This window comes from Aspergillus pseudotamarii (assembly GCF_009193445.1).
Source record: "Aspergillus pseudotamarii strain CBS 117625 unplaced genomic scaffold BDV38scaffold_7, whole genome shotgun sequence".
Taxonomy (NCBI): domain Eukaryota; kingdom Fungi; phylum Ascomycota; class Eurotiomycetes; order Eurotiales; family Aspergillaceae; genus Aspergillus; species Aspergillus pseudotamarii.
Genome location: NW_022475021.1, coordinates 715644 through 736039, shown reverse-complemented (window position 1 = coordinate 736039; position 20396 = coordinate 715644). Strand labels below are relative to the sequence as shown.

The 20396-nt window shown below is 48.9% G+C and overlaps 11 protein-coding genes across 11 annotated transcripts; 6 read left to right on the top strand and 5 right to left on the bottom strand.

Annotated features, from left to right (window-relative positions):
• Positions 1–51: 51 nt before the first annotated feature.
• On the bottom strand, positions 52–1224 carry BDV38DRAFT_279084 (uncharacterized protein; the record flags this gene model as incomplete). The annotated part of the gene is made up of 1 exon (XM_032058912.1): positions 52–1224. The coding sequence occupies one exon, from the start codon at positions 1222–1224 to the stop codon at positions 52–54; it is 1173 nt and encodes a 390-aa protein (XP_031917800.1).
• Positions 1225–2107: 883 nt separating this feature from the next.
• Positions 2108–3049, bottom strand: BDV38DRAFT_268476 (uncharacterized protein; the record flags this gene model as incomplete). The annotated part of the gene is made up of 2 exons (XM_032056775.1): positions 2108–2355; positions 2407–3049. 2 exons carry the CDS (start codon positions 3047–3049, stop codon positions 2108–2110), a joined length of 891 nt encoding a protein of 296 aa, XP_031917799.1.
• A 1828-nt stretch (positions 3050–4877) lies between these two features.
• On the top strand, positions 4878–5946 carry BDV38DRAFT_279082 (alpha/beta-hydrolase; the record flags this gene model as incomplete). The annotated part of the gene is made up of 2 exons (XM_032058911.1): positions 4878–5064; positions 5123–5946. 2 exons carry the CDS (start codon positions 4878–4880, stop codon positions 5944–5946), a joined length of 1011 nt encoding a protein of 336 aa, XP_031917798.1.
• Positions 5947–7767: 1821 nt separating this feature from the next.
• Positions 7768–9294, top strand: BDV38DRAFT_237425 (uncharacterized protein). Its single transcript, XM_032053586.1, has one exon. The coding sequence runs from the start codon at positions 7887–7889 to the stop codon at positions 9135–9137; it is 1251 nt and encodes a 416-aa protein (XP_031917797.1). The 5' UTR covers positions 7768–7886; the 3' UTR covers positions 9138–9294.
• A 221-nt stretch (positions 9295–9515) lies between these two features.
• Positions 9516–11507, bottom strand: ilv3C (putative dihydroxy-acid dehydratase). The gene is made up of 3 exons (XM_032053585.1): positions 11077–11507; positions 10812–11023; positions 9516–10757 (listed from the first exon to the last, which is right to left on the bottom strand). Exons 1-3 carry the CDS (start codon positions 11486–11488, stop codon positions 9570–9572), a joined length of 1812 nt encoding a protein of 603 aa, XP_031917796.1. The 5' UTR covers positions 11489–11507; the 3' UTR covers positions 9516–9569.
• A 373-nt stretch (positions 11508–11880) lies between these two features.
• BDV38DRAFT_279079 (Dabb family protein) lies at positions 11881–12357 on the bottom strand (the record flags this gene model as incomplete). Its single annotated transcript, XM_032058910.1, has 3 exons — positions 11881–11995; positions 12057–12285; positions 12339–12357. The coding sequence occupies 3 exons, from the start codon at positions 12355–12357 to the stop codon at positions 11881–11883; spliced, it is 363 nt and encodes a 120-aa protein (XP_031917795.1).
• Positions 12358–12789: 432 nt separating this feature from the next.
• Positions 12790–13599, bottom strand: BDV38DRAFT_279078 (SDR family NAD(P)-dependent oxidoreductase; the record flags this gene model as incomplete). The annotated part of the gene is made up of 1 exon (XM_032058909.1): positions 12790–13599. One exon carries the CDS (start codon positions 13597–13599, stop codon positions 12790–12792), a length of 810 nt encoding a protein of 269 aa, XP_031917794.1.
• Positions 13600–14307: 708 nt separating this feature from the next.
• BDV38DRAFT_279077 (uncharacterized protein) lies at positions 14308–15169 on the top strand (the record flags this gene model as incomplete). Its single annotated transcript, XM_032058908.1, has 6 exons — positions 14308–14460; positions 14570–14653; positions 14705–14718; positions 14778–14936; positions 14994–15042; positions 15101–15169. The coding sequence occupies 6 exons, from the start codon at positions 14308–14310 to the stop codon at positions 15167–15169; spliced, it is 528 nt and encodes a 175-aa protein (XP_031917793.1).
• Positions 15170–15742: 573 nt separating this feature from the next.
• BDV38DRAFT_279076 (uncharacterized protein) lies at positions 15743–16146 on the top strand (the record flags this gene model as incomplete). The annotated part of the gene is made up of 2 exons (XM_032058907.1): positions 15743–15933; positions 15987–16146. 2 exons carry the CDS (start codon positions 15743–15745, stop codon positions 16144–16146), a joined length of 351 nt encoding a protein of 116 aa, XP_031917792.1.
• A 45-nt stretch (positions 16147–16191) lies between these two features.
• BDV38DRAFT_237418 (uncharacterized protein) lies at positions 16192–16444 on the top strand. The gene has a single exon (XM_032053584.1). The coding sequence runs from the start codon at positions 16223–16225 to the stop codon at positions 16412–16414; it is 192 nt and encodes a 63-aa protein (XP_031917791.1). The 5' UTR covers positions 16192–16222; the 3' UTR covers positions 16415–16444.
• Positions 16445–19131: 2687 nt separating this feature from the next.
• Positions 19132–20353, top strand: BDV38DRAFT_296349 (uncharacterized protein; the record flags this gene model as incomplete). Its single annotated transcript, XM_032062919.1, has 2 exons — positions 19132–20228; positions 20299–20353. The coding sequence occupies 2 exons, from the start codon at positions 19132–19134 to the stop codon at positions 20351–20353; spliced, it is 1152 nt and encodes a 383-aa protein (XP_031917790.1).
• Between the last annotated feature and the right edge of the window lie 43 nt (positions 20354–20396).

The window sequence follows — 20396 nt, the reverse complement described above, 5'->3', positions numbered from 1 at the left end:
CATGAGAGTTATGCCAGGGGAGACCACCTCAACCTGAAGCCTATGTATCTGCTAAAACTCATTCCCCTGCTGAAGCAACTCTAGAGCCTTTTCTCTTGTCGCTTGCAAGGAGTCAATATAGGTCCCCAAGATCAACGCATCGGGCCGATGAGACATGCCTTGAGCATGCTGGGTCAGGATGTCCAGAATCGATCCGATTTTGTCAAGTTCAGACGAAAGAACCTGGACAATGATTTTTGAACGTAAGTCACTATCTAGGAGGTATCGACCGATAGCCATCGGGGCATCGTAGGTAGACAGACTCATGCTCAACGGCGACTCATCTCGGTGCGTATCATGTTGCCGGGTCAGGAGTGTTTGATAGGAATCCATAACTTGCTGAATGATAAGGACCAGCAACAGAGCGACGCGTATTCCTTGAGCACAGGGGCAGCCTAGGATCCCCTTCACTGTGTTCATTGCCGTACGACCGTCATCAAGGGTCGCATCCAACGACTGTATATGATTCAGGGGGGGCGTGTTCGATCGCATACAGGGTATCCGCGGGTCACGCACCGTCTGCAAGACGGCGGCCGCGCGTGTAATGCAGTCTTCAACATCCCCGATATCGGTAGTAGGTTCTGCGATCATCGCACTCCACGATTGGTTGTAATGTAAATTCCATGGGCATTCCTTTGTCATATCATTTGTTCGTAATTGAGCCATGTGTGGGATATCAGGAAGAGACATGTCAGCTGACTCAGGGCTGCGAAGGACTGGTGCCACCGCTCCATCGGCACTCGGGTATAACTCAGGGTGAGTTTGGGATCGTATCGTTGACTCGGGACCCGTGTAAGGCAGGGTATGGAAAATGCTGAAGGGCGTCGCATAATTAGATGACTGATAAGGATCATATGGCGACATGGCGCCGTTGGCTGCGCTGGGGGGTCGACTATCTCCGGGGCTGTCCCCCCTTTGTGGATTTTGCGCCATCGCCTGCTGCTTTGGCCGGGTATCTTGCATGGTAGAGCTAGTAGACCTCACAGTCGAAGATGCGCAGTGGTGCCAGGCCTTGCCAATGCGACGGGACTCACTATAGTTGCAGTGAATACCGCTCCTGGTGCACCGTACGCAATGCGGCTGGCCACGGTCGCATTTCACTTTCGACAGGGCACAGAAATCACAGGTCGCCCTTAGCTTGACAGGCTTTCCCGATCGATGGCTCGGTGTTCTTGTGGTACTCATTGTCAAATAGTCGGTTGATAGGTTGTCTTGATCGATTTCAAGTCTCTCTGACTGATGTCAACGTCAAGGTAGACAGTGACATTTAAACGTAAACAGTCGAGGCATAAGTGAAGAAAGGTGAGCACAAGGGTAATATGAGCATGATCTACCACTGACTGGATTGTGTTAGGGTGCCCCAACCGAATAACTTCATCCTTCCCATTATGTGTTGGTTTCTAAGTCAAGGTACAGGGCTGCAGTATCCATGGATCCTCCAAGTGTCCCAATCCTGTGCCAACCACGGAAGTTCCTTCCATGATATGCTTAGGCAATCAGACCAAGTTTCAGTCCAAAAATACCCTTCCATGCTTGCTGCATCTGCCGTTGGTTGGTGAATAGCTTCAGGCCTGCTTTTCATAGGTGCACGAGGCGGTGTACCTGCAGTATTATCTTCATGTCCCCTGATAAAGCCAGTGGCGAATAAATATGGCCCTTGGATGGACATCTTCTGCAAACATGTCCTTAGTTCTGGCGCTTCTATTCCTGACTGTGTTGATCTTCACTCCACACGTGGCCCCGCTTGAGGCCCCCATCATGGGGCATTAGATATCAATTGGCCAAACCACTAACATCACGGAATCGTTCGAACTTTCTTTTGCTGGTTGTGGGCAGCCCTAATAAGTTGGTGCTGCGCCTCATCACAGCCCAACCAAACAAGCTGTACATGCCCGCGTCCCTAGTAGTATAAGTAGGTGAATGATAAGGACAGTTTCAGTTACAGGATACATCGTGTCTACTCAGAGCAGGAACTAACGATTTCCCCTCATTATATGTAACGATTCCCAACAATATACAACTCTCAGCTACACTTGTCAAGACATTACCATAACCCGTCTCCTCGACTTCAACATTCGACCTTCTCATACATCACATCGGACCGCATGGTATACTTCACTCCCCGAAATACATCATCTCCAGCATGGCAGAGCCCTCTCTGTTGAAAGACCAGCACTGAGCCTGCCTTCGGAAACACTCTCACCACTCGCTCCCCAGCGAAAGACTCAAGTCTGAATGAGGTCGCACCTCCAAGGAGCGTTTGCTCTTTTGCATCCTCCAGGTTCCTGTCCTCTTCCTCGGACTCCATGGCCTCATCTGCATCTTCATCTCCGAATACCACTTCACAATCCGAATTGCCATCACTACCACGAGCATCCATTCGTTCCCGTTTCGTGATGGCCCTCTGGAGCTCGCCTTTATCCTGGTCTCCCTCACCATTTAAATACAAATGCACTGTAAAGAGTGACCTCTCTCGCCCATCCGGCGTAACATAACACCCATCCGTATGCGGGCGGAAATACTCCCCACCCGTATATTTCAAAAACCGCAGTTTCTCATTCAACCGTGTCAGCTTGAAGGTCTCACCCCGAGTCGCGGGACCAGCACCCGTCACGAGAGGCTGGTTGGAAATCTGCACGATACCGCACTCGCGCAAAAATGGTAGCAGTCGGCTCAGCAGTCTATCTGCAATATCTGGTGAGTCATATATGATACGTCCACAGTTGCGGAAGCCGGGTGCTTTAATTTCTTTCCCGTTGCCGACGTTCAACAGGGCGCGGTCCCAAGGCACTTCCCCTGGGTTTGTATGAGTGGGGTTTCGGGGTGTTATAGATTGTTCGGCGAGGTGCAGGAGCTGGTTGCATTCGGCTGGGGTGAGAACGTTGTCGATTAGAGCGGCGAAATGGTTCTTGTAAGCGGGGATGGGAGGCGTGGTTTTAGTGAAGTCGAGCTGCTTGATGGTGGCGGTGGGAGGAGGGCGAGCTTGGAGGAAGGACTTCGGAATATGCATTCTATACGATTATCTTTTTGAGGCATTTGTTCATAACGTGGTTGTCTACAGAATGGCAGATGAGGATGTTCATATAGGTTGGGTGACTCATTCAGCCTTGTTGCTTACCCAGCACCCGCGAGGCTGAGCCTCATAACCTTTCTATTTTGCCATCAGAACCCCACATATAGCACGTATAAAATAGATAATTGCTCAAATATGGCCTGTAGTGCTGATTCTTCAGTTAGCTTTACCACTAAGGAAAGGGCTTAATCATCAATCAATAGTGCAAAGCCCCAATGTAAGGAACTACAGCCAATAGAGCCTCTCAAGCTTTATCCATAGAGTTTCTAATAATAAGCAAATATGTATATTAGTATACTATCTTAAAAGACTTACGAACATAGCCATAGGCTAATCTAAATCCAGTATCATTTAGATACCTATATACATACACCTAAATCGTTCCACTACGCGTATCAGGGGCCACCTCAGGACCACTGTAATGTAAGGATTCAATGATTTGACTTGGCAAAGCATAATGGAAGTGGAAGCAGGCTGCTTTGAGTAGTAGATATCTCTAACAGTAGTTGTACATTCATGGCTCAGCAACATCCACCATCTGTGGCTGCACCCAGTCCACTGTTTATAATCATATTTGCAGCTCTTGCTCTGTTTGATAAAGCTAGGTTGGACGCCATATCGTGGTAGTTGGATGTTAAGGGTCTCCATATGCAAGAAGCTGGAAATCTTGTCCGGTAGTAAGTTTACCTTGTTCGATTGTGCTCTGATTTTATCCGCCTTAGTCAAGACATCTTGAGTTGGGTTAAAAAGCTTTTCTTGGTTAACTTGCTCCAAGATATTTAGCCATCACAACGACCACGACCTCTGGCACAGTGATCCTGACGTGTTCTCCGCTACCATCGATTTAATCAATCTTTTCCCCTTCCGGTCGTAGTGCTAGTGCGGGGCACTCTGGGAGCTAGTGTGGATATAATTAGTGGTCTCTGCTGTGTATGAAGTACGTTCAAGTGAGGCTGAGAACAACCCAGCAATCAGTTTTGATCTCGCTGAGATCGTCTGAGGGGCTTGGTCCAAAGACTCGTGCAACCAGTTAGCGATATTGGTTCTGCGACTTCACTACTAGTGATCCGTGACAGGTGGTACGACCGCGAGGTCCAACACAATGCCAGTGTATGCCACGAAGCAACAGTCGAAGGGATAACGGCCCAGTCTATCGAGTACGGATAGTAGATACTATCTGTGTTATCCGATTATGACTATCGGCGTTATTGTCCTAACCCCGAAGGGTCCTGATCTTATAGTTCTACTATTACGACCCTTCAATATACCGGTGGACTCAAGACAGGCGTAGGTCTACATGAGACATTTCCCCAATCCGACGCAAGGGATCTTCTAGACAACTGGAGGGCGATCTGTTTGGTAAATCCGAAGTGTTGACCCTGGAATATGTGGGTCCGACTCTGTCCTAACCTTCAATAACTTGAAGAGATAATCCACGACGGCAGTTAGAATGCCTTTATGACCAAATTTGAGCATATACATATGTCAGAATAACTTCAATGTCGTGATCCCATTCTATTCACTGTTGGTGTACATCTGTCCTCGGGTTGAAGATGAAAATCTCCGAGATCAAGAACCGGCGGGGAAAGAAAGCGGCAATAACATCTGCCGGGTTAGGCTACCCCTCTGAAAGTCGAGGAATGAATTGCATTGATCCATCTCAACTATCCCAGCCTTGTGATATCAACCAGTTTACCTCCGACAGCTTCTAGCTGTGCCCACGACACACTCGGTCAAAATACTATCAGCCCATCCCTAGTCAATCATGCTGCCAGCTCTCCCGGCCGGTGGCCGCACATTGGTCTATTCAACTGTAGATGGACATGACATTAAGCTAGACTACTATTTGTCTCCGATGGAAGAGGGATGTCTGCCAGCGGTCATCTATTATCACGGCGGTGGAATGACCGCTGGTTCGCGGAGAAGTATAGGTTTCCCACACTGGTTATATGGTGAGTTGATCTGCATGCGACAGGAAGAACTGCGCAAGACTAACACGAAACGTGACAGACCACTGTCAAGCAAAAGGCTACATCTTCATCTCAGCTGATTACCGACTGTGCCACCCATGCACCGCACTCGATCAGATCGAGGATGCAAAAGCCCTATTTAGGTTTCTCGCAGGAGAAGGCTTCCAACAGGCGCTCCCAGAACCCATCTCACTGGACACAAGTCGGATAGCAGTGACTGGCTTCTCTGCCGGTGCCTATTCCGCCCGTGCAGCGTGTGTGTACGCCACTCCGAAGCCAGCAGTTCTTCTCACAGGCTATGGAAGCGCGGGCGACTGGCTTTTGGATCACTGGACCACGGGTCGGCCGCCGACCTCCATCGCCAAATTTGTTGATCTCCATGACGTCCCTCGGATACTTGCAGACAAGACGGTTGTGAGTGATGACACGCCCGAAAGTGGCATCCTGTCTAACCGCTTCGCTCTTACTGTCCGGTGGGAACTGGATGGCACCTTCCTCGACGGTTGCATGGGTCGGCCTGGCCTGGGTGCAGAGCTGAATAAGCTGGGGTATGCACAGCGAGCTGCAGCGATTCCAGAAGACTTAAAACCGGCCTTCCTCCAGTTATTTGTCACGGAAAACTACCCGCCATCTGTCTTCGTGCATGGAACAGCTGATGAAGTCGTTCCTGACCAGGAGAGCAAGCATCATCATGAACAGTTGAAGCAGCTTGGGGTCAATACAGAACTACTGCTTGTAGAGAATGGACCGCATGGCTTGGTAGACTTGATTTCTGGAATGCCGCCGGGTCCCGCGAAGGGGTCGGTGGAGGCGTATGACAGAGCTTGTGAGTTTGTTACGGAGGTGTTTGATGCTGTCAAATAAGGTTGGCTGTTTAAGCTTTACTTTTTCTTGTGCCTGGGGAATAGTCCATTAATATAGTTGACCCTTCCTGGGTGGAAGGCCAAGTATATCTACTGACCAGCTGTATTGTCTGGAGACCGAGGGCTCACGCGATCACATGAAGAGGTGTAGACAAGGAAAGTCCAACATTTAATGTGACATTGTACATACAGAAGTATAGAGCGGAGACAGCTATTGAAGAACAAAAATTAACAACAAAGAAATGTTTGAGCAAGAGCGTATTCTTCTAGTCATTAGCTCCCTTCGACATTCCTAAAGGTGACTCTCAAACTCTATCCCGCTAAACGCTATAGGTAAATGAACCCCCCAACGTAAGCAGCAGAAAACCTAATGATTCGATTGTAACCATTCTCTAGGGCTGTATATTATTATCTACTATTCAAAAATGAACTCCGCCTACTCGGCGCCTCAGGTAAGAAAGTACCTATCGTACCTCTCCCTCCCATCCAAGTACCCTGAGGTCATTATCTAAAAGTCAGCATATTTTTCCACCACATCCTCCGCGGTCTAGGGTTCGATGTGTACACGATAGAAGCAAGGAATCGCGACCGGGTAAATAGGGTACCCCAGGGTGATTATAGATGATGGTTGGCACTAAACAGAAGAATAACCATCAATTAAGTTGATTGACAATTGTTAGGGTCCACATGGCCAATATCGTCCGTCTCCCCTCTGGAGTCAGACATCATCTGGATATTGGATTCGGCGGGGATGGACCAACTAGTCGGATTCCGCTGATATCTGGAGCAGCAATTCAAAACCTTGGGACGCAAGAGGGGCGCTTGCTCTACGACAATATCTCGAAGGAATCACAAAGACAGAAAAATCACTGGATTTACCAGTGCCGCAACAGTGTTGACAATGGAACTCGCTCTACTGTTATCCCGATCTTGAGTTTTTCCAGGAGAATTTTGAGGTAACCAATCGATTTGCAGCCTGGGTATTCCTCTAGAGGGTTTTGATTGTTGCGGTGAAGTTTATTAGATGAGGTGAAGGAGAGCTTCTCCAGAATCAAGACTCCTTGCTCGAATCCCGACCGCAGCGGGCGAAGTGGATATCGCAGCGAAGACCATGCTAGTCCACAACGAAGGGAAGTTAAATATGAGAGGAAGGACCAGAGTGGTAGAATCGCTGGATACTGAAGCTGGTCGAATGAAGGCTTTTCGGAAATGGTTTTCGATTTGCCTTGATTGAGGGTAAAAGCCCGTTGGGTGTGTAGTTATCATGGTACCAATCCAGCATACATGACTGCCATGCGATTGGCTTGGTAAAGAAAGATAATACCCTATTCTGCTAGACTACCAAGGCATGCCGAGCGCCAGATGCCAATGTTTCGAGTCTATACATACACTCAACAAGAGTTGTGATCTCAGATACATGTATCTTCTACGTTAGTCCATCATGGACATATATGTCGTTGAGTGCAGACGGGCTTTCTGGTTATACCGTCATAGTATAGGATAATTTGATCGGAAGTTGTAGCAAGCTTTTTCTGATGCTAAAATTATCCCGTCGGCCATTTGCTCACCACCTGCAGGGATAATTATCCTTAAGGTTTCGTATTTGACCGACTGAATGCTCCGATTAGTTATGTCGTGTGCTAAGGTGGAGGTGTGGAGCTTTGGATGCGACTCTGTGATCATCATTGGCACGGATATGAGGCATTTGTTGGGTCTGATGACAGTCACGGGTGCCGTCGTTAACTAACTCCAGCACTGATTTAAGCTCCCCTCCTCCTGGATAGATTGGACTTTATAGTATGTACGACTCAATCGTAACGTCTTTTGCCTACCTAAATTGTCAATTGGTGCCAAGAGGTATTTAGGGCACGGCCCCCATCCTATCTGAGGCGACCTATCCAGTTTAATACACCAAATCGATACCGGGACTCGTTATCGACCATGGCAGGCTCAGCTCGAGCCTTCGTGGTTCTCATTCTAGCCATCACCATTGGACTCTACAAGATTTACCTACACGATGCAGTCGTACTCCTGCTGGGAATCGGTCGAGTGATTCAGCCCCTAGAAGACTTCCCCGGTTATCGCTGTCAGCGCATCCAACACCCGCTGTTGGAGAGCTGTGAAGATCTCTGGCTCGATTCCAGTAGCCGCAAGCTCTATGCGGCCTGCTCCAATCCAGCCGCTCGAAAGGCTTGGAGCCCCGCTGGGAACCTCTTCGACCTTGCAGGGCTGGCAGCAAGCGGCAGCTCCGACCACATCAGTGTGCTGGACATCGACCAGCCGGGCCCCGACGGGCTCTACGGAGTACATGCACTGGGCTTCCGTAACGGAGCAAAAAGCCAACAGTTACACTTGCATGGATTCGACGCTAGGAGGATTGACAACGGTCGCCGGCTGCGGTTCTGGCTGATCAACCACCGACCTCCCCTGGACACGATCTCGGGGAAGCCTCTGGACGCGACCAAAGTGGGGGCAAATTCGACCATCGAAGTCTACGATTTGGACCTCGGCAGCGGCCCTAAGAGTAACCATTTACAGCATGTGAAGACAATTGTCAGCGACGCAATCGTCGCGCCGAACAATCTGGTCGTGATGGACGATGAGAAGGAGGACTTCTTAGTGACCAACGACCACAGCACCAAAGTCGGCGCTCTCCGAGACCTGAACTTTCTCTTCGGCGATGGCAGCATTGCTTACTGCCGTACGGACTCTGCGAAATGCCATTTCGCCACCACGGACAACTGCTATTTACCCAATGGTATCGCGAAAGACCCTTCATCGGGCCATATCTACGTCGCACATTCTGCCAAAGGAACCGTCGGGGTGAACATACTCACAGAGGATAACCGGCTCGTCCAAATCGATGAGGTCCCGCTAACCATGGGCGTCGACAACTTGTCTATCGATCCGGAGGGAAACATATTCGCGGGGGCTTTCCCAGATGCACTTCAGTTGAGGAAGGCCTTCCTTGACCCTAATGAAACCGCGGCACCATCAACCGTGCTCATGATCCGGAAGAAAGGGACTGGTCACGCACCAGGAGATACGTACGAAGTCGTCAAGGTCGTCGAGGACAGCGAAGCAAGGGTTTTACCAACTACAACAACGGCTGTACATGATCCTATCTCCGGCCGGTTATTCCTCGGGGGAGTGACATCATCTTTCATGGGAGTTTGCGAAAGGGTTCAGTAGGATAGAGTAATTCGAATTCAGTCACTTCCATGGCTGGTATTCCCATCATCGACCGACAAATGCTTCTGTGAAAGGCCTATGATGGAAGACAAACCCAAATTTCTACATTGTCGTCTAGTTCAGGACAAATCGCTTAGAATGCGCTGGGATCAATAAAGCACCACCAATAATTCAAGAGGTCTTCGTTTGTTTTAGTAGTATGAGTCTTACAAAAGTACGCGCTAAAACATTTACTGCATTAGTATGTCGCAGCGAACAGGTTGCGCTACAGTGTTGGCCTCAGCAGCACCTACATACAACGGTCCGTATATCAGAAGAAGCAATAGTGCGACATATGAATTTTATCTCGTCTACATACTCATTTTAATCGAGGCTAATCCTGGAGATGTAATCACCGCAGACAATAGGATGGGAAGCATATGCTCAAATTTACTACTGACGATTAGGCCCTTTTGCCGTCAGGAAGTTGAAATCCGCACCTTCATGCGCCTGGTTCACCTCCCGCTCGTAGAGACCCCGATATCCTCGCCTAGTTTGCCTCTCATTCCAGGTTGAAGATTTGTCTTCCGAAGTTAATCGCCGGCGCTGTGAAATCCTCTCTTGCAACTCTTCGTCGGAGATCTCCAGGCGAATAACGCGATTTTCCACATCGCACACGATCATGTCCCCGGTCTCAATAACACCAAAGGGTGAGTCTGGAACAGCGGATTCGGGCGAGACATGTAGAACAATCGTCCCTCCCGCTGTGCCTGACATCCGGCCGTCTGAAATCCGAAGCATATCTGTCACCCCCTGGGCAGCGAGCTTGCGTGGGATGGGAATCATTCCCGCTTCAGGCATTCCAGGGTTCCCGATTGGACCGATGCCTTTCAGGACCAATACCGAGTCGGCTGTCACGTCAAGCTCAGGACTATCAAGGCGTAAGGAAAGATCACGAGGATTCTCGAAAACGACCGCCGGTCCCCTATGACGGAGAAGACGCTTGTCTTTAGATGCGGAGGCTTTGATCACGGCCCCGTGAGGTGCGATGTTGCCCTCAACAACCACTAAGGATGAGGAAGGGTGCAAAGGATTGGACAATGTACGGATGATGTTCCTCGAGTAGTCGAAGTCTCGGAAAGGGCTGCGATCCAATATTTCACCAAGGGTCTCGCCGGTGATGGTCTTTGCGGAAAGGCGGAGGAGCGGTCGTAGACGATGCAGAAGGCATAGCATGCCCCCCGCGTTGTGAAAATCGGCCATGTAATTATCGCCGCTTGGTTTCAGATCGACCAGAAGTGGAGTGCTACGGCCGACCTCATCTAATGTTTGGAGAGTTATAGACCCACTAATGTCGGGGTGGCGGTTGATTATAGCCATCAAGTGAACCATAGCGTTGGTGGAACCACCGATGGCTTGAAGTACAACTACAGCGTTGTAGAACGAATCCGAGGACAGAATTGTCTGCGGTGATCGTCGACTTTCCGCTGCAGCAACAGCATTGGCACCTGTTTGTTCCGCGATGCGCAGCCTCGCCGCAGACACAGCCGGGGCAGAAGCGCCGTGTAGGGGAATCAAGCCTAATGCCGCCGTGATACATGCCATAGTGCTCGCGGTGCCCATCACACCGCAGGTGCCAATCTATTCCACGGAAAGTCAGTTTTGTACATGAGTGATTAGTCCATGAAGACGAACCGTTGGTGCCAGCTCCTCATTAATAGCCGCAATCTCTTCCATGTCAATTGTTCCGGCGCGGTAAGATGCCCAGTTGTTTCTGCAATCAGTGCATGCACCAATCCGCTGTCCTCTATGACTTCCGGGCATCATAGGCCCGGTCAGAAGAGGTAGGACGGGCTTGTTGGCTGAGATACCTCCCATAATCTGGGCTGGTACTGTCTTGTCACAACCTATCTGATGTCAGCCTTATTGGATTTAAAAGGGTGGCAGACCTGGTCCGTACCTCCGATCATAATACATGCATCAACGGGCTGCGCACGAATCATCTCTTCAGTGTCCATACTCATTAAATTCCGCAGAAACATGCTCGTCGGGTGCGAAAATGATTCGTGCAAACTGATGGTGGGGAAATCAATGGCTATGCCACCATTGAGATGGATGCCTCGCTTGGCTGCTTCGATTAACTGCGGCATGTTTCCATGACAAGGGTTGAAGCCGGAGCCAGTATTGATGATGCCAATAATTGGACGCGAGAGGGCATCTTCGGAATATCCCAAGGCCTTGATAAACACCTTGCGCAAGAAGAGGGAGAAGTGGGCATCTCCATAGGAGGTCAGCCCTTGTCGCAGACCAGTCGTGGAGGCAACTGACTGCTGAAGATTATAATCTTCATTCACTGTGTCGTGTCCGTCCATGGTAACTTTTCGTGCAAAAAGATGGTTATTCTTTACTTTCGGTACATCTCGACATGCATCATCCTGCATTTAATAACGTGCTCGGGCCGACGGTTCTATCGGATGTTCCCCGCAGTAGCAAACGCGGAAGTGATCCGATATTCGATCGATTCCCCAGCCACAACTTCTCAAGGCCGTAAGTCTCCTTGGTATGTATTAGACATGGCTATCTTTTGATGACTTCAACATTAGGACACTGCGGCTGGCGGCAAATATACCAAAAGACTGGAAAGTGACGGGCAGTCTTCGCGCTCCCTAGTCTCCATCCTCGCCTTTGGTACGGCCATTATGTGCATTGATAACAATTTTATATGAAGTGCATTGCACGGCACAAATGGCATTAGACTAAGTCTTTAGATTCCTAGACTACCTAAAGGGAACTGGCACATATATTCATCTTCTTCATCAACTTCAAAATCAAAACGGACCAAATCCTCCTTATAAGGGAACATGTAGGTAGAGGTTACCCTGCGAGTGAGGTCAGCTTCTGAACGTCGGTTTCTAAGCAGTACCTTGAATCATTACATACCGGTGGTGCTCATCACTCGCCTGATATTCCGCCAGCGCTTCCTGATTCTCGTGATAGCTCACTAGAGCGATCTGGAACCCCTTACTACGTTCGATGGGATCTGTGACGCTAGGACCTCCAACAAGCAGGCGTCCAGCTTTCACACAGGACAGATGTTTCAACTTTTTCAATTCGGTAACGAATGTCTTCTTATGTTCCTCGCTGACGTCGGAGCGGAATTTGAAGAGGACTGCGGGAGGCAAGTTAGGGACGTGGGCCGAAATAATCCGGAGCAGCACTCACCAATGTGAACGAGGGTCATTTTTCTGAAAGTAGATCGCTAGCTTTTCCAGGGGTTGAGGATAAGATCGGGTAGTTTGGTCTGTTTAGCTATCGATACGAGAGGTTATAAATGCTTCATCATGGATACGCTGCGGATGCCGGCCGACGCTTCTGATCCGAACGGATGCTCTCCGCTGACCCACTCCACAGTTCATGATAGCATAGAATAGACACCGTTCGCTATTTATTGCACTGAGCCTTTACCTTGCGCGCTATGGCCAACTAGCCTAATACCAGCGACTAGGCCATGAGTAGGCCACCTATGTAGAAGTCTCGTCTAGGATCGAAAGACAATCATGACCTAACATATCATCGGTCATATTATTTAAGCTAATCGGAAAATTCCAGAAACAAATCAATATCAATGGCTAGTTCACAATCTATATGTGGCGCACTAGATATTTTCCAGATGTTACGTTCTCCCCGTCGACGATGTGATTCCACCATCCACCACAAGCTCCTGCCCGGTTATATACCGTGCCTCATTAGAGACAAGGAAAAGGGAGGCGTTGGCTACATCCCAAGCATCCCCCATCCGTCCCATAGGAACCTGTGCATCACGCATTTTCATATACTCCTCCTCGTTGCCTCCCGGAGCATATCGTTTGGCGAGCGCTTGAGTATATGGCGTGTAGATCAACCCGGGCACTACTGTGTTCAATCGGACATTCCTTGGCGCATAGATCACGGCCGTGGCCTTGGTGAATTGCATGATCGCAGCCTTTGTGGCCGAGTAAGCCACTTGAGGCTTTCCGATATATCGTAGTCCTGCAATGCTGGAAACATTGACAACCGAGCCGCCTGTCTCTTGCTTTTCCATGATGGGTAGGACATGGTGACAGGTCAAGTAGATGCTTTTCAAATTCAAATCGACTTGTTGATCCCAGACTTCTTCGCTCATCTCCGCAGGACACCCCGGCTCGGACTTGCCCACATTATTAACCAGGATATCAATCCGGCCATGTCGCTGCATGCAGCCGTCTACTAGAGCCTTCACGGATGCCGAATTGGTCACGTCGGTTTCCTGGACATCACACACGCCTCCCTCTCTTTCGATCCGCCCTTTCGTCCGTTCAGCCGAGGCCAATGTGCGATTGCCACCGTAGATCACTGCCCCCTGTTGAGACAGTTTCATTGCAATCGCGGCCCCAATTCCCCATCCATCCTCGGTGGTTTGGCCAAGCCCAATAATGAGGGCAACCTTTCCGTCGAGCCTCAGCATGTCTGGTATCATTGTACAATGTAACGAAAGAACGAGAACAATTCAATGTGGTAGATCCTAATGAGGAAAGAAAATAGACAAATGCCCATGGAATTGTATAAGTTCAATACAGGTCTTGATATCTAGCTTCGGGGATTTATGTACATGTGAGTTGTCGCGGATCCACTCCGTTCGCGGAGCGGATCTTCCGTTGACCTCTAAGCCCATGGTGGGGCTCGCGAGACAGTTAATCATGGTTTGTGGACCATGTTGTTGTTTTGTTCACTACGGATATGGGCTCAGACATAAGCCTTGTCTCATCTTTCATCTTATGTTACACTCAGGGCAAAGGAAACTGCTCGGGAAGAGGACTGGGATATATCCGCTTCGGTCGGAATAGCGCCGCTTTGCTCGATGGATCAAAATATGTGAAGCAATCCTAGATACGATGCCCATTTCCAACATATTGTGGAATTTCATATGAAGAGCGAAACCTAATTTCACCCCTCAATACCTTTGGTACAGCATCATGTGGACTAAGCTGTTTCATGTCATGTGTGGTCTTCAAATGCGAGATCTCTCTAGCCTCTTATGGATCAACATGGGGACCAATCATTGTACTAGTGTGACTAATATTGAGCGGAATGTAAGATGGGAGAGAGAGAAGGAAAGCCGCCCACTCTTCTCCTAACTATTAACACGTCAATCAAACCACCGATAGCAAGCACCATGGACACCAAAGCCTGGCTCGTCGTGGGGGCATCTCGCGGAATTGGCCTTGAATTTGTACGTCTAATTCTAGCGAGCGGCCATCGGGTCGTCGCCACTGCTCGCGGCTCTGGGAGTGCTTTAGACGCCATTGCCCGAGATGCGCCTGATCGAGTGACCCTCTGAACATGCGACGTGTCTAGGAGTCAGAGCATTACCGTCTGTATACTTAGCCCCAGTTTACACCCAGCAAGCAATGCAGATATACTGATTCAAAGCCTAGAGCTTCATCGACCAATTTGTCCAGTCTGGCGTGAAGAAGATTGACTATGCGGTTATCAATGCTGGCATTCTAGAATATCCGAATGTAATCTCTTCCACCCCCGGAGCTATATAACCGTCTACTAACACTCTGCAGAGGGCTTTAGATATGTACGTAGACTAGCAACCTGAATCACGCAGAAGGTTTACTGACATTCTCCGCCGATCAGGACCTTCGACCAGTTTGCTCAGCACCTCCTGACAAATGCTGTGGGGCCGGTTATCGTCGCTCAGGAGCGTCTGAAGCTTCCTGATGTCTCCATAGAAACGATTGCATTTATGTCTAGTGACTCCGGCTCCACGCAGCGTTTCCTCGCTTTCGAAGATGGGTAAGAATGTTGCATGATGAAGCAAAGACACCTACGCTGATGGACGTATGTGAACAGATTTGCAGCATATGGTGTGTCAAAAGCCGCTCTTAATCAAGCTTTACGTGTACGAATTCTCTCCCCAGCAAGCTCCGGGCAGAAAGTTTAATGCTGACCGTGAGCAGCACCTGGCCGAGGAATTGAGGCGCAAGCAACGACATACGGTCATTCTGGCCTCACGTCCATCATCTTAATCACTGATTCTTCCGGAGTGATCTGTCCACCGTCAAGGTCCCAGCTGGTTTCAATCTTGCCCATATCTCTATCGTGCGATTAAAACATACACTACAGTAAACTAGCGGACAGGAAGGGAACTCACGTTGCGACTTCGCCCGGACGCAATCCGGAGCAAAGGTATTGACCAAAGCGGGACTTTCTGGACTTGGGAGAACAAGGTGAGTCTCCATTGTGGACTTTGGGGTTAATATTGATTGATGCTGGGAGTTTATAGGAATATCCCTGGTGATTCCGTCCGCTGGATACTGCATGTAGTAGGCTTATTGAAGCAAGTGGGGCCTATAGGCGGGGCACAGCATATGAATAAATTTACCAGGTCTCCTTATCGTAGTCTTAGCACCGTCGTAGTTGTTCCGCCAAGTGAACCTCTTGGACTAGTATGCAGCCAATGCAGTATGCAAGGCAACCGAAGTAACACAGGCCCAAACACGGGGGGAAAGGAATTGAAAAGCCTGCGCTACCTTCCGCAGTCGAGTGGGCGACCTACAGTTCACTTTACCATTTCCCTCCCTCATTTCCCTACCAGTGCAATGGCCCTCATCCTTACGCAGGCACAAGAGGCAGACGCCCCGCGCATCGCCGAAATCCACATGGCCGCCTTGTACGGCAACGCCATGCTCCTTGCCCAATTTCCACTTCCGCAATCCGCGCAGATTTATTCAATACCTTGGTCCAAAAGGCAAGATAAGAGATTCGCGACGCGCAGTGGGCTGTCCTTGTGGTCTGCGATTAACCGGAACTCCAGCCACAGCAGCAAGCTAAAACCGAGGACAGCTCTAAAGTTGGACAAGATCCGGTGCGCGTGGTGGTAGGCCTTGCGAAATGGAGACGTCCAATGGAGGGATCTCGGGCTAGAAGCTATAGTCGAGACGCCGTGGCAGTGGCCTGCTGGGACGAGGTTCGATATCCTCGAGGATTGGACGAGAAGGGTTGAGGCAGCGGCCAGCAGGTTAGTTGGGACGAGTCCCTGTTATAGTATGTTTCACACCCCTTGTTCTCCCTGCTGTACTATGTTTAGTCCCCAATTTTCATGGGGTTTAGATGTAAGCTACATCGCCATAAATCCGGAGCACGAAGGGCGCGGCGCGGCATCTAGGCTGGTGAAGTGGGGTTTTGAACAGGCCAAGAAGGACGGCACGTTGGTTGCACTTGAGATCACTAACAAGGGAGGGATAGCCATTGTACGAGAGGTTGGGGTTTGAAGCGGAAAGATCAATCACAATGGAGCTTCAAGGGATGGGGGTGCTTTATGAGGTGTATTTGGTTTGGAGACCTTAGGGTGCCTATTCAGTTAGTAGACATAGATAGCGGGAAGAAAGAAAATAGAAAAATGTTTCTAGTCAACTTGATCTCGTCTTCTGGCTGCTCCCCTCTCCATACCACCGCAAACTCCAAATTCCATCCTCACCACGATCTTCCAAGTGGTGAAAAACTCCTGTTTGCTTGATGAGTTTCTGGACTTGAATTGACGGCCCCCATAGTTTGACACAATATAGACCCCACTCAGCCGCTTTAGATACCGCAAAGAATATCACAGTTCACACTGAGCTCACTTCTAAGTTATACTGTTCTCCTATCTCACCACTCAAGACAGCCGAGTTCTCAAGGACCAATCGCAGGATGTAAAGCGTATTGGTCGAAGCAGAATCACCTGGTGGTTCATAAAGGTGGTGCATCCAGACGACCCAAACACAGTTGCCTGACTCTCCCCTGCTAGAATTGGCCTCGCCGTCGCAGCGGCTGACAGGCTGCCGTCCGCTTTGTCAGAATGGGTAGGGTCCACGTTTGGGGCGCGGGTTAGATCACTTAAGGAAGGACTCGGGCTATGTATATGTTCGGAGGTGAAAGGTATACTGTCGCACAACATATTTGCACAATGACACGGGCACTTGGGCGGCCCCTAGTCAAGTTTTAGAATGTGGGCTGGCTATCTCAACATGTTCTCGTGCCACAAAGAGCTTCAGGAGTCTGCTGCGCCCGACAGATCTCATCTTATGTTCAGAACAGATTATCCAATCATCACACAAAGAAGGGTCAGGGGAAAAAGGAGGATGTGGACCTTTGCAAGCCTTGAAGAAGGATAACTACTCTAAACGTTTCAAATCTAGGGTATATAAAGACCTTGCTCCTGTCGTGTAATACCATCCTTTCTACTAGCAAGAAGAGGGATTCTAATATTGTTATTCTACTCTCTGAAGCCTGTAGAATCTCGTGCAAGTAACATGCTGACGACCATACTCTCGGTCATTCCTGTCACCTTGCTCCTCTTCAGCTTTGGGGTAGCAGTGGAGCCCACATATCCCGACAGGGAACTGCCAATATTGAAAGGCGATCCTTATGGCAGTAATCAAGTCAACGACGTGGTCGAGGCAGGGGTTAGTCAGCCACCAATGACACACTTCAGACCATTTCGAATCCGGCTAATTATCTCAAGCAATGCAAAATGGGTCGGGACGCCAACCAATGCGTCTTGAAGCGACGGGACGCGAACAGAAAAAGCTGGGAAGTCTGTGATAGGGACAAGCCGGTAAGGGGACCACTGAGGGCGATGATACCATGTTATTAATACTCTGCTTGGCATTTAGTGTACAAAGGACGGAAATCCATGCAGTGTCCGATATAGATTAGGGCTTGATGACAAGCCCCGTGTGATCAACGTGAATTGTCATTTATACTAGCGAAGACCAGGTACCCAACCGGACAGGAGGGCCAAGTTTCCATCATTCATGTTTGCATTCGAGATGTCTGCGGGAGATAGAACCTTATCAGGGCATTTTCGTGGTGGTGATAGAATACTAAGACTACACCTCCACATACACCAGTGGCATGCCATGCTCACTTGCGCATAACTACATACATATAGATCCATACAGTTTTACGCTGTTATGTTTTAATTAATGTTCAGGTGGACAAGACTGATTTAGTTTAATATACCCCCACTGGTTGTGCATCGGCTCCGGGGCTCCTTCAGCTTGGATCAAAGCTCAAGAGTACCAAGAGAGTATTAAGCTATTCCCCAACTGCCTTTGGAGGCCATATCCCACCTTGGTTGAATAGCTTCAAGTTCTCAGTAATATTGACACTAAGGCTACCTATAGCAAGCCCACTGTGCGTTGTGAAATGTACAATGAATGCCATAGGGGATCTCCAGATCAGTCTTGCTGCATGACTCAGTATGTCACAATGCGTTATTTTCTGCTTCCACGTATTCCAAATCATTTAATTTACGAAGTATTTGTGTGTGATACAGAATATGTATGCCTTTTTTTTTTCTGATATTTATATTAAGTTTATAAGCTAGGATATCCGGTAATGTATACTTAAGATATTGATCTTAGAAAACATGGCCTTTTCTATGGAATAGAGAGGTGAGTCAGGTGGCCGGACTACTTCCATGACCGGCTTCCAGATGCCACTCACTTACATATAATGTCTAATATATTGGATAAATCTAATAATAATTTTTTAAATTGTTTCTCTTATATATTTATACTATAAATAAAAAATACAAAAAATACTGCTGTATTATAGAATATTTGAATTATTATTACCTATATAAACTTCTTTCTTTAATTATATAAAACATTAAATACAGTTATATATTATGTCCAATCCTTATAGTATTGCAGTGTCTCATTGTTGAGGTATTCAAGTATAAAAATGTGTTGATTTGTATAGAGCTGGCTTGCATGCGCAGCTCGTTTACTAACTAGTTAACTACGTCCTGTAGGATCTTGTTCTGCTAACATAAACCGCTCTATAGAACTAGTACTAGAAAAGCAGTAGCGTCGTGTGGCTTATTGGTGGATGGTGATGGCGGTGAGCAAGGTCGGAGATAAGTTGATGTGGAACTGAAAAAGGAGCCCGCACCCACTCCACTCACGTTGATAGCCATGTCACCCCGCACGACTCTATCCTAATGGAACAGGCCAAGAACGAAGCTAGGGTTTTATCGAAGAAAACCCCGTGTGACCCATGCCGCCAACGACGAGTTCGGTGCGACGGGCTGCTGCCTTGCAGCTCCTGCCAGCGGACCCGGCTTGCCTGCAGCCGTGAATACGTTCGGAAACGGCGCGGTCCGAAACATGGCCATGGAAAGAAGATAGAAGCACTGAGATGTATTCAATCCAATGACAATCAAGAAGATCAGGATGCTGGCGAACGCAGGGCAGATATCCTAGCTCCGGAAAATTTGCGACTGCTAATGCGACGCTGCGTGGACATCTTTCTACAGCAGATGTACCCGATCATGCCTCTTTTCAGGCCATCGATGCTAGTAGAATGGCTTAGCCGACCGATGGAGGCGAATGAACAAACGATGTTATTTGCTCTTTGTGCGTTAGTCACCTCCTTTCTGTGTGGCCACAGCGAATCCATCCTCGGGTGCGGAGAATGGGAATCAGTCGCGCGGATGTTCATCAAAAAGAGCCATGCGGTGCGGTCGGAATATGATTTTGTCGAGGACAGCACTCTTCTCTCTCTCCTTGCGTCTTTCTTTGTCGCAGTGACACACTTTGAATTGCACAATGCTCGACAAAGTTGGTTCTATCTCCGCGAGGCTATAACCCTAGCACAGGCGCTTGGCTTGCATACAGACGAATTCTACCGTGACATGGACTACGTGAGCGCCTTATACTGTCGTCGGACTTACAACATTCTATTCGTCACCGAAAGATCTTTGGCTGTGGCAAGGCATAAATCGGTCCTTCTACCGCACCCGTTGCTTCTTCCTACCCGCGAGCCGAACGATCCCCTAGAGGGCCTGGAAGAGCCGCCGGAAATTGACCACGGGTTCCGCCAGCTTGTACACGTGTACTCGCAGATTGATGTCAACTTTCTATCCTTTTGGAGTGAAAAGGGGACAATTGGCTCCGCCCATTCGACGTGGCACCCTTTTTGCTCGCAACTGCTTCCGGGCTGCGATGTAATGTCAGACGCCCAGAAAGCTGATATATTTGTGACACAGCGCTGGCTTGAGCTGGTTCTATGGCGAGCGGCCCTTCAGCAAGGCCTACTGTCTTCCACGGCCGAATCCCAGTCGAGGACGTTTTCATATCCAGAAGATATTTCGCTATCCCTACTGCAGACATTGTCATCACTTTCTAAAGAGTCAGTGGAGGTTCATGGGCTGGGGATCGTGAGTTCCTCATTTATTCCTACATGCGCTGGAGCTAACCAGATGGA